The following is a 13,308-nucleotide window of genomic DNA, read 5'->3' on the forward strand; positions in this document are numbered from 1 at the left end:
TGGCATTTGTTGAGATTGGATATTACGAGGGATTTACTCCTTTTATTTTTTGCACCTATTAGAGGTGGGTGTGCAAGTTTAGGGGGGAGATTGGCTACTATCACATTCAAGTTAGAACATACCCACAAACTCAAGCTGGAAAGACTTACGTGTGACACCTAACTGTTAGCTGCTATCAATATGGATTTACGCAGAAATTTACAAATCACACACTAACGAGAATTGCTGGCAGCACGGAGTGAACATGGATTGAGAGTTAACCGCAAGCACGCCCTTTCCAACATAATCAACCCTTATTGACAGGGATTTACTTATTTAATCACATAGTTTGATTGCATATTTGTTTTTTGATTACTTTCATCGGCGGTGATCTATTGGCCTGCAAATCAGGAGATCAGTTTGAAGGATCTGTCTGTCTCCAAATCATTGAGAAAGTAAGGATTGTTGTGAATTTGGTGTTGCAAATAATTCAGAGGCAATCTTCCTTCAAATGAAATGTAAACCCACTTTAACATGTCAACAAAGAGGGGCTAAATTATAAGTTTCTTGCACATGAACTATCATATAGGGACATTATTATGTCAGTAAATTTAATTAAATTAATTTGTCTGGCTAAAGGTGTGGCAGATTATCTAGGTAACTATGATTAGGCTTTTATTACTATTTAATTACCAAATTGTTCATACTTTAAACTTTGGATTCTCACCCTAGACACCCTAGTGTCCATAGAACTATATGGGCTTCAGACCCAAGGTAGCTGTAGTTTTTGGGCTTGAAGAAGCTGCATAACCCATAAATAATCCCACAGTTCAGCTTCCAAAGTGCGCTTTTTTCACACTTTCGAGAAGTAACATTTTTTAAGCAGAAAAAGGTTCCATGCCAACCCAAGGAAAGGCAAAATAACCCAAAACATATTGGAGAAATTGAGAAACACAAAAGCCAGCCCAATAAGCAAACAAACAAAACAAACAAACGAAAATTACACTCTAATCCCTATCCCTCCAAACGCAGAGAACAAGACCGAGTGGTCAATTTGATCAAGGCATAGGAGCACAAAAATTACTGTTGAATTCCACATCGGTCGTAGTAAAAGATAAGTAATAGTTTAAATATCTTAACCCCATTCTAACTAACACTGAGACCTTTTGTGATAAAACCCCACACCTGACGGATTGTGCAAGTGGTAATTACCAAGTTATGGACAATATCGGTGTTGTTGGAAGTGGGCCGTATGACCCGTCTCTCTGATAATTTTACATGGTATCAAAGCTAGGAAGCGAGCCCATAATGTACTGCCACGTGATGGGTGGGTCCCCTTGGCCCCGCGTGTAGGGTGAGTCCCCTTAGCTCCATGTGGTTGCTGATGTGTGGATCTCCCATATGTAACCCCTAATTGGGTCCCACGTGAGGGGGCATGTTGAATCTCGCATCGGTCGTAGTAAAAGATAAGTAATAGTTTAAATATCCTAACCCCATTCTAACTAACATTGAGACATTTTATGATAAAACCCCACACCTGACAGATTGTGCATGTGGTAATTACCAAGTTGGGAACAATATCAGTGTTGTTGGAAGTGGGCCATACGGCCCGTCTCTTTGATAATTCTACAATTACAAACCCGCAAACGAAAGCAAACCACAACCAGATTTTGTCACCGAAACACCGAACCTTGTAGTGTGAGCATGTAATTAATTACATGATTGGTTGTAAGGAAGATAATTTAAATGGGTGAGAGATGCATCATCACATTCTATATTAAGGTCAAATTAAGCACTCTTTAAATGCTCATGTTAGTAAGGACGACCCCACTGCAACGAGAGTAACAACCTATGTTGAGGTCAAATTAGGCACGCCCTAAGTCTTCTAAGGAAAACCCCGCCCCAACGAGAGTAACAACCTTGAAAGACAAAAGTTATGAAGGAAGCCAATGAATTTGAATTAACCACCTTTCTAGTAGTAAATTTCCCTATATTACATATAAAAATAATAAATTTGAAGAAGCTTGTTATGATAAGTAAATTATGACGACAGAAATAGAGTTAGAGAATTTGTGTTGGCTAGAAGTGGATGCAAATATTATCACAAGGCTGGAGGCTAGCCCTTGCAACCTGTTTTTGTCCTCAGAAATCCAACAGAAAGATTCAGATCCGATCAATATGTTTCCCTAGCAAACTCCAGGGATAACTAATTAAGGAACTAGGCCAACCAGGTACACAATTTTAATCTATCTTGTGCATTATAACATGTACTATTATTAATTTGTCTAGTTTTTCTTATGTAAGTGAACATATTTGTCATATATATGACCGTTTCAAACTTCTTTTGAAAGAACTAAACGTATTTTAGTAGGGCCGGCCTTGAGGCAGGGCGAACGTGGCGATCGTTGAGGGGCACCAAAAATTAGTTAACAAATCTATGTACATGGCAACAGTGATGGGAAAAGAGCGAACCAGGAGGGTAGCCTGAGAAAAAAGAAGAAGAGAAACTGCTTTTTAATTCTTGACCAAACGGTTTCGTCACATCTAGGCAATTAAGACGTAGGCTGTTTGTCGAGCTAAAACTGCTTTCAAAAGAGCTAAAAATATCATTCTTACATATTATCTTCAAATAATTCAAAATATCAATGATAAAGATGGAGATTGTTTGGAGAATCGAACCACTTGTCACTTGTCAGGAATTTTTTCTTTCAACTCTTCGCGTGATTGGATTCCAAGAAAACCACAAGATAATAAGGAAACCGTGCGGCTAAGATTCGTAAGAAGGTGATGGGAAAAATGGATATACATCGAGGGGAGTTGGGACAAAATCTGCATGGGCCAACTGATATTTTCAAGCTATTAATTCACAATGTTTAGAGAATGTGTTTTGAAGATTTACAACTTTAAATTTAATTAATCATCTATTAATAATCATAATATATGTAACTATTACATGTAACATCACTTGATATATACATTTCAGATATTACATATATATAAGAATCTCCAAAACTCCCAAAAATAACTAACAATGTCTAATATTCTAATATTGCTTCATTTGTTGTTTGAGAGAAGCAATTAATAGAAGGAAAACTTAATCTTCTCTTAATTAATTAATTAACCCTAAGCTGCAATCCCTTTCCCATGTGGAAACGATGATCTAACCCTAAACACATGCTCTTCACCTGTGCATTTATCAATCTTCACAACCCAATGGTTCTTATTTCCAATCATTTTTGCATTATTACTTTCTGCTGCAATTCTTGTCACCAGCAACCCTCCTCCGATGGGCAACAACTGAGTCCTTGATCCGCCGGACCTCCACGACCCTTTTCCGAAAGCGTTATGCCCCACAACAATAGCTCCGTTTTGCTTCCTCCCCATCTGCACCGCTCTAAGAACTGCCTCGTGGTTCTTGAGGTTGCAATCGATGAGCACGAAATCCGCCTCCTTGTAGTAATTTAAAAGAAGATTTTGAGCTTCTCCAATAACAAACTCAACGTGACAAACGTTGACGCCGAGGATTTTCTCAGACAAGTGTAATTCTTCGTTACCGCGAAGAATGCATACAACTCTGCTGCCAGTTTGTTGAGCAGCCACAGCAAGGGCTAGGGTATTGGAGTCGGCAGCTCCAGCGCACGCAACAACCATTAGCTGCGCATTGTTGCCTGCTGCTAGGGCTGAAATGAACTCGATCACATCTGGCTCGTTTCCCTTCTGGCCCTGAATTAAAACAAAACAAAAAACCAGCTAGTTAGAAACGACCAAATTAAACAGAAAAATCAAGCATGAATTAAACAAAACCGTTAAGTGATTGGAGAAAAAAAATTATGAAAGGATACCCACCATTTTTAGGGCTTTGAGGTAGGCTTTTGTGGCATTCTCAGCAGACCAGCAAGCCATGTTTGTTCTTTGAAAATGTAATTGTGAATAAATCTCTAGCTTTCTTTTTCTCTCAAATCTCAACGTTTAGCTTCAAGTTTGCTTTGGATAGAACATGGAAGGACTGGCATATATAGGGAACAGCGTGGAAGGACTGACATATATAGGGGGCACTGCCCGGAATGCTTTCTTATTACGGACAGTGGCAATCCAACTGGCCATGTTAGAAGATGTTTAAATCAAAATTTAACAAGTACCAACTAGGATAGTAGGATTATATATAAAATTGTTGTCCTTTTAGTACTAGTTTGTCTGGAAAAACTAGGGCTAAACCATGTTAGTGTACGTGCATTAGTTATTTAGTGTTACACACTTTTTTTCCGATAAAATGTAAATTAGTTACTTTCAAGCATAAGTGCTTATAAATTCACTGTAAGGTATGACCCTCGCCTTTTAGTATAATTTGAAAAAAGTTACGAAATGTAGGAAATAAACTATCAAATTTTCCGCTTGCTTAATAAACTGAAAGAGAAAAGGGAAACTATTAACAAGATATGAATAGGATCTTAGGAATCGGATACTTAATCTTCCCGGTTGAAATATATAGAGCTTGCTTAGTTAATTATTAAATAATTAGATGAGTTTCCAGGAGGCAACTCATTAACGTTTAATTAAACATCTTAATACTTTTAGAGGAAGTATCTTAATATTTGATACCAAATATAAAATTAAACTTGCACGATGCCAATTATTTGTCTCCAAATAATCACTGATTAGCTGTGATGCCTTATATCTTAGAGACAACATAAGTTGAATATTACATATAATATATAGGAGGAGGAGAGCCCCATGTTATCCGAGGTAGAAAACCAACAAGTTTGGCAGTCCTCAATTTGCAAATTAATCTTGAGTTTAATTTAACATTTTTTAGCTATCAACTTGTACACTACGCATAATTGGGATTATTTTCGGATCTTTGTATTTGGAACCGATGAATTCGGAGATCCAGTCCACTCATTTTGATTATGCAATCCTTGTTATAGTTCATTCCATTAGCCCACCTCACACAAACTAATAGTCTAGTTGGTCTCCGAATTCTTAAGCTCCAAACATATATACAAATCCAAAGAGGATCTAGACTCCACTACATAGACACATGCAGTCTTGTTGTGTACGGGGTGTACATACGTACGAGCTACATATATTATTGACCAAAGGTTTTCCAGTTTAACTTAATTTATTAATTTATGCATTTTTTAATCGTTTTGCTATGGTATTAGAGGTGCTTTGAAAATGAATTTTCTAAACTTAATATTATTAGCACATATAAACAAATATGTGGTTAATTAATCATAAATATATAACGCAAGAGGCCTCGTCCTTGCCTCCAGAAATGACAACACAGATCTGGATCCGATCAAGTTGTTTCCCAAACAAGCACATTCATAACAGAGCAACGCAACACATAAATTTTCATGTCTCGTGGTCCATCTCTTGCAGTGTAAGTCTGTAAGATGCTCCATCCTCTGTCCAGTTCTGGTAGAGTGATCAGACGACAGAGACGATGCATGAACGAATACGTATGTGTGGTCGAACCAATTTGACCTAATTTTTTAATTGTTGTTGTCGTTTTTATCATTGGCTTTTAGGAAAATGAAACTTATAGGTGTATCGGGAACACTTGTTGCACAGTGTATTATTTTGTTTTATATACGTTTTATAATATGAATGAATGATATAGTTAATATGTTTCACTCTTACAGTATATTAATTCAAAACAAATATACACATCATTTGAGTAAAATAATAACACAATAGAATGGAATTTCAGTTATAACGTATAATTTATGGCTAGAAGCTCGTGTAGGACATAATATGGAGCATGTAATGAGAAACTGGGAGTGTTGATCAGACAGTGATGGGAAATGAGTACGATTCCCTCCCTTCTAAATTTCCTCCCCTTTCTTATCTTCCTCTCTCATTTTTTTATGTCTCTCTTTGTGTAAAAAAGTCGTGGGAAATGAGTATGATTCCCTCCCCTTTCTTATCTTCATCTCTCATTTTTTTATGTGTCTCTCTTTGTGTAAAAAAATCAACACAAGATATTGACGTAGTATAATCGTGACCATTAAAATAAAATGAGAGAAAAGAAAATTAGGACAAATTGAAAATGACAGAATCCCACTCCAACAAGCAACGGGGAAGCATGGTGGAAACAAGGTGTGGGTCGAAGGTTTTTTGGTTGGCTTTGTGCAATCTTGGAAGGGGACATTAAATGTGTGGTACCTTCAAAATTTTACCATGTCTACTTCATTGTCTTTGACTCTTTGCTTCTCAATCTTAAAAGTTCGAAAAATGAGAAAGAAAAAAGATTACAAGAACACTTTACGCGTATAATGTTCTTGTAAATACATGTATTCCAACACGTCTAGGGACTGTGGAGTATGAAGGGATCTTCTATATACGCATATTTGCAATGTTTATCTCTTGTAAGTTCATGTACAAAGTATGCATGCATACGCATTTCGAGTCCGTGTGGTTTTCTATTTGGAGAGACTGATCGATTCACGACACACGAGAACAAGTATCGGTTTTGAATTTAAAAATTTGTGGAACCATAATTATGATATCATGGTAGACAACTACTAAACTCTAAAAGTTTAAAATTATTAAGAAACGAACCAACAATGTATATCAAACTAACATATATAATATGTAACGTGTGATTTATACATTATATGCTCAGTGGCGCCGGCCTCCCCCTCACCGGCGCCCACGTCAGAATCGTTCTCTTCCACCTTAAATCTCAGTACCCGCAACTTCATTTTTTTTTCTCTCTTCTCTGCCTCCATTTTGACGCCTAAGGTCTGAATTTTTTTTTTTTTTGGGGTTAAATATCATATGCACAGCGGGTGGAGGTGAGAGGGTGGCTTGGTCGAATGCACCGTGGAGGTGCATGGTGATTTGAAACCCTTAAATAAATCATTGATTTTAATCGGTGACCCAGTAGTTAAAGACGAATTCCAAGCCTGTATTCCACACAACAGTCTTGGAATCAACTCCTAGCACTGATGGATTGCACGATAGTGGACAAGCCACAATTGAAATGACTTTGTAAGTATTTCCGGCCCCTAAAAAGATGAACTTTCGTAACGAAGCCACCAACTGATCTGCTTTAAAGAAAAGAAAAAAAAATTAAATCATTGATTTGTTTCCAAGAACTTCTTGTTAGATGATTGAAGCCCACTAGAACTTCTTGTTAGATGATTGAAGCCCAAAATCCATTTACATGGGTTTAACTCTAAGTTCAGCCCAATATACTATTCTCTACGGATAAATACTCTCTTATCCAAAAAGCCCAATCGTACAGAAGTCGGTCTCTCTTCCCTAACCGTATAAATAGTCCTCGGCGGTCGTCGTCCGTCGTCAAACCCAAGAACCTGCACAGTCCAGTCCAATCCATTCCAGATGGGCAATTCGTGCTGCTTCTTCTGTAGCTGCATAGACCAAGCGAGCATAGGCATCTTGGAGAGGTGGGGCCGTTTCGAGAGGCTCGCCGAACCCGGTTTCCACCTCCTGAACCCGTTGGTCGGTCAATGGGTCGCCGGCATCCTCTCCACCAGGATCGCCTCTCTCGACGTCCGCATCGAGACCAAAACCAAGGTAATTCTTATCATCTCTGTGAAATTCATACAGCACAAGCAAGAATTTTGAGTAAATTGTAAATTTTTTGTTGGTGTTTCGATTGAAATTTTGTGCAATTTTGGGCAGGATAATGTGTTTGTGCAATTGGTCTGCTCAATTCAATACAGGGTGGTGAAAGAGAATGCTGATGATGCGTTTTATGAGCTGCAAAACCCCAAAGAGCAGATTCAAGCTTATGTCTTTGATGGTATTTTCCTATATTGGCTAATTGGGTTTTTAATTTTTACGCGAATAATTGAATTGAATTGTGTAGTGGTTCGAGCTCTGGTTCCGAGAATGACGCTGGACGAGCTCTTTGAGCAGAAGGGTGAGGTTGCTAAAGCCGTGTTGGAGGAGCTTGAGAAGGTAACATATGAAATGATTTGTTGAAGTGTTTACTGTATTCGTGATCGTTTTGACGGTAGGATGCATGATTGTTACTATTTTATCGTTGCAATGCTTTGAATTGAATGAGTTTGAGTTCAATTGGATTGTTGTGATTGCTTCTCAGCTGTTTGTTTTGAGCGAAATTTTGTTGTTTATTGTTATGTTTCCTTCTATCTGAAACTTGTATAACAAGAAATGTTTTGTTTTACATGATTTCTTACTTTGTATGCTGAAATTGCTGATCAGGTTATGAGAGGATATGGATACAGCATAGAGCACATACTGATGGTTGACATTATACCTGATGCCTCTGTTCGCAAGGCAATGAATGAGATCAATGCAGGTACAATTTTCTCTGATTCGTTCCCTGATTTTACACATGCAATTGTTTGTGCTTGTAGTTGCGGTAGGAAAACACATGTTTTGGGAGTTAGTACATTGTTGGAACATGAGTCTCGGTTAGCCCCAGGTTTTGAGAACAAACATTTTGGAATGGTTATGTGCTATGGTTTACTCAGTTGCGTCTCTTCTGATTTTTGTACAGAAGTGTATGATACTAGCGACATTCTGACAAGATATTCTTATGACGTATCTGGCCTCATAATGTTTAGATTCTGCTGTTATGTTAAGCTGTAAATTAATTTGAGTTTGCTTCGTGAAAGTACTTTATATGTTAGAGCGAACAAACGTTGCTTTTCTTAACATTTGGAACATTTTCTCCTAGATTCCTAGACTCGAGGTCATCTTAGAAGCTGAACTTATTTATCATATATTCCTGGTTATCTCGAAATGTTGAATTTCGCACACTGATCAGTAGTTTGCAGTCTTTATATATGTTTATGGCTTGTAAATTTACTAAATAATGGAGCATCTGCACTGCAGCTCAAAGGCTCCAGCTAGCCAATGTATACAAAGGAGAAGCAGAGAAGGTGCTTCAGGTGAAAAGGGCAGAAGCTGAAGCCGAGGCCAAGTACCTTGGCGGAGTTGGTGTTGCCAGGCAGAGGCAGGCAATCACCGATGGATTGAGAGAGAACATCTTGAATTTCTCAGGCAAGGTGGAAGGCACCTCGTCAAAGGAGGTGATGGATCTGATCATGATCACTCAGTACTTTGACACAATCAAAGACCTCGGGAACTCGTCGAAAAACACTACAGTTTTTATACCCCACGGTCCGGGACACGTTAGGGACATCGGTGATCAAATACGCAACGGACTAATGGAGGCATCCAGTGCTCAGCTCAACGCCGAGTAAATACGCTCGTTTGGATAATTTCTTGGTCACAATACCCTTTTTTTTATCGAATTTGAGATGACACGAACAGGTTAGGGTTGTTACATAAGATATAGTTTATGCAATCCGATTCGTTTAATTTTGTTTGCATTTCTTTTGGAATGAAGAACATGGTATATGCTTGCACCATGTCGACTCTGTGTGTATATAAAGAAATAGTAATACAGCCCAATATATATAGGTCTGAATAAAGCTATTATTTTGAATGAATGTTATTAGGGATTGTTATTTGTTAAGTCCGGATCCTCTTTGTGAGGATTCGGGGATTCGTGAATTGTGTTCATTTATTATACATTCAGCGATTAGAAATTATTTTAAATATTTTTATTTAAAAATAAACATAAAAAATACGTGATAGAAACTTAACAGTATAATGTACGATGAACGGACATGAGTTACGGATTCCTAAGATATTCACCAAAAACATCCGGAGAGGATCCTAATGGTTATTTGTTCTTAATTATTGATTTCGACCACGTTTCGGTTTCTGTCATGAGTTAACAAAGTGGGCTTTGTCATGGGCCCACGGGAACAATGGTCCATTGTAGTCTGGACTAGCTCATTTGATTCGGATGGGTCTCAAGTCGCACCCGAAGGCCCAAATCCAATATTTATCATGAATTGTTTTTATGGAGATGTAGGGTAAATTATTTGGAGTGATTCTCAAATGTCACGTTACGGCGTTATGAATCTACGTTTTATTATATGTTGCACAAAAATATTGATATATTATGAGCAATATTGTATTAAAAATACATGTGATAACATGAACTGATTGGTAGCATCACTCAACAGTGTGACAAATTCATTGAAACTCCCGCAAAGGTTTTTTTTATTTTTTTTATTTATTATTTTTTTAATTGAAACTATTACAAAAATTTAAAGAACAAGGTAATTTTGAACCTGAGAAACACGGGTAAAAACTTACCGTATCTAATAAGATATTTGATCACATGCAGGAGCACAGATACTATGCTTGGCAATTGGTAATTGGTATGGAATGTAATGATATATAGCACAAAATTCAAAGATGGAATTGTGTAGAACAAATGGGTGGCATACTAGCATTAGAAATACGACGGCCCTATTCTATCTTGTAGACCTTACTCGACCTAAAACATTATATTTTGGCTCCACACAAATGTTGTGTCGTAGGGCAGGCCATAAGCAAAGAAAAAGTTAACCTAAAGTTTAATACTTAATCAACCTACTAATTATAAAAAGCGTTACCGTTAAACGTGGACCAATTAGTAAAAAACATAAAGTAAAATAATACGTTTTAGGTGGCCAACTTTGCATCGTACAAAAATGTAATCATAAAAATGAAGGGAATATTTAGGGGAGGATTTTTGGTAATGATATTGTATGATGACCATTAGGCTGAGATTAGATAATTGGAGATTTTGATTTGATGGGAGTGCACTTAATTTGTTTTCTTCGTTTCTGGTATTTACTTAATGACAATAAATTATAATGACACAGGTGAGTCTGGTAGGATGGATTTTTCTAACTTTTAAGGCTCAACGTGTCGAGCAATTATACAACATGTTTGAAATGCGGTCACGTGACGTTATTATTTTTCTCAAGTTATAATATGTAAATTTAATTAATACTTAAAATGAGAGATATCAACTATGTCCAAATTTATTATAACATGAAAAATAATACAACCTGTAACTCGTGCTCTCGATAATCATAACATTTTCTCAAAAGAAGGGACAGTCTTAGTTATCTTACCCTTATATTTAGGCCACTTCTTTTTAATTTATGTCATTTGATTATCTTCAATTTATTCGATCCGATGATCAAATAACATTTTTTTTATTTGATGTTGTTAAATTCAAATTTGTGGTTAGATTTTGGGTTTTCAAACAAGAATAACAAAAAAGTTTTCACTTAAAAGAAATAATCTCTTTCCAATTTAGCCACTTGGTAGGAGAAACCTTCCTGGAGGGATGCCTCTTGTAACAAAGTCAAACGAAAAAGGGACAAAAGTGCACAAATTAGGATACAATGGGAAAGAAATAGCAAGAGCCTAGTAAGACTACTAGTGAGTCCTTATGCACATCCAATCATTTTCAAAATGCTAGGCTCCATGTGTGCTAGTGGTTGTGAGCCGTTAATGTATGTGAGTTCTGATATGTATGCGTCAACAATTCAAGTCACATGCATGTTTGCTATACATCAATAACTCCCAATCACTTGTAGGTACCATTTCGCTACTCTAATAAAGTGGATAGGTTCATAGTCATTAAAATCAAAACTCAAGGACCACAACTTTTGGGAATCTTTTTATTCACCACCCTTAAATGATGGTAATGTTCACCACCCTATTTATCACTGTTGAATGAGTTAAATTTTCGAAATTTGTATAGATTTCAAAATTTAAACTCATCAAATGATTAAAAATAGGATGATACCACCACTCGAGGATGGCGAACAAAAACGCCTCCACAACTTTTAGGTGTGGGGTTAGTGGTTACAGATACAAAAACTTTGCGAAAAATATTGATTAGAGTACTATCTCTGTCATAATGACACATCATACATATGGTTGAAGTTCATGTGGAATGAAATCATAGAAAGACAAACCGTAGAATACCAAAAAACACAAAGGCAGGTGGTACATATATATTATTCATTTCCCTACCCCACCATCAAATACCCAATTTAACCTTTACTTTTAGCCTTGGCACAAATTGAAAGGTTGTTCATTTGTGACCGAAAAGTTACGAGTTCGAATCGTGAAAATAGCCTCTTTGTAAAGCAAAAACAAAACTGCATAAGATAAATGTCTCCCCTCACGACCCTCACAAAACAGGAAGCCTTGTTGACTTGAGATCGCTTTTTATTTTTTATTTTTACCAACCATGTGCAAAAACTTGAAGATTAGTTGGATTGAAAAATGATGTATATACTTCTGCATAAATCCATATCTAATCATTACCCATACATTATCATGACACTTTCCTGTGTCAACTTGCTCAATTATTGGCGGAATACAAAGAAAAAATGTTTCCATTTTACCTCATAAAACTAAAGTCACCAAAACATACAAAGGAGGGCCACAAACAAGAAATACATACCAAAATTAATTTTATATCATGTCAATTCATGTGCTTAGATATGCAATTTTTCTCGAGTACTTACATTCATTCACTGTCAACACATTTGATTGTTGAATTCGGTCTACCTGCTCAAACTCAGTGGCTGAGGAACAGGTAAATACATATCGACACTGAACATTTGTAGGTACTCAAGAAAAATGACGGACATAAGGCTTCAAAATTCAAAAACAATCAAGAAGAAAAAAAAGAGGGAGATGAGAGATGATAAAAAGGAAGAAAGCTAATTATGGAGGAGCATTGAAAGTGTGAAGATTCTTGTAGAAAAGAGTGTTGTCCTATACTAATCATCATATCTACTTTCTCTTTAACAACAACATGAGTGGAGAGTGAACAATGAATCCATCCTCCTATACCATACAATTCTAAATAAAGGCTTAGGCTTTCCCTTTCCCTTCTAGTTGGTGAGTAGTCAGTATTTTGCCTCCCCCTGCCGACAGGACCCCCTATGCCGTCACCAAATTCAGTAACAAATGAAATCAAAGGTAGAAAGAAAAAGTAACAAATTCTTACTCCACCACTAACTACACTTAACTCAAAAGTGAAAACTTTGAACTTTGGCAGAGCTGTTTGACTAGGGAACTCTCACACCGGGTGGGAACAAAATATAAGAGGTTTCATGTTTTTGTGAGAGGTGACTTGCGAATAACATAGTGGGGGAGCTCTACCCGAATTTTTTTTCTTCATCCACAAACCCACTTGGTATTTTTTTTTCAGTCTACTGCTCAGTCAAGTTACCATATTGGGTTTCTATGGCAAGAGGGGGTTATGATTGGTATGGTTTATTGAAAACTCAACTGAGTATGATTTGAAGGTGCACCAGAAAGTGTAATAATTCTCCAAAATTTGGAAGTGCTGTTATAAGATACTAAAACTATGGCCAACTCAACTAGTGACTTCATATGCCACTTTGTCCTTTTTTTTTTTTTCCTTTTTTTTTTTTTTTGGGTCCCATTTTT

At 36.8% G+C, this 13,308-nt stretch overlaps 2 protein-coding genes across 2 annotated transcripts; one reads left to right on the top strand and one right to left on the bottom strand.

Annotated features, from left to right (window-relative positions):
- Window positions 1–3,102: 3,102 nt before the first annotated feature.
- Window positions 3,103–3,882, bottom strand: LOC137734505 (uncharacterized). The gene is made up of 2 exons (XM_068473755.1): window positions 3,826–3,882; window positions 3,103–3,702 (listed from the first exon to the last, which is right to left on the bottom strand). The coding sequence occupies exons 1-2, from the start codon at window positions 3,880–3,882 to the stop codon at window positions 3,103–3,105; spliced, it is 657 nt and encodes a 218-aa protein (XP_068329856.1).
- Window positions 3,883–7,233: 3,351 nt separating this feature from the next.
- Window positions 7,234–9,434, top strand: LOC137734884 (hypersensitive-induced response protein 4). Its single transcript, XM_068474197.1, has 5 exons — window positions 7,234–7,524; window positions 7,633–7,753; window positions 7,820–7,911; window positions 8,179–8,275; window positions 8,815–9,434. Exons 1-5 carry the CDS (start codon window positions 7,330–7,332, stop codon window positions 9,183–9,185), a joined length of 876 nt encoding a protein of 291 aa, XP_068330298.1. The 5' UTR covers window positions 7,234–7,329; the 3' UTR covers window positions 9,186–9,434.
- The last annotated feature ends 3,874 nt before the right edge of the window (window positions 9,435–13,308 follow it).

The sequence above is a fragment of the Pyrus communis genome, chromosome 5, assembly GCF_963583255.1.
Source record: "Pyrus communis chromosome 5, drPyrComm1.1, whole genome shotgun sequence".
In the NCBI taxonomy this organism is placed as follows: Eukaryota; Viridiplantae; Streptophyta; class Magnoliopsida; order Rosales; family Rosaceae; genus Pyrus; species Pyrus communis.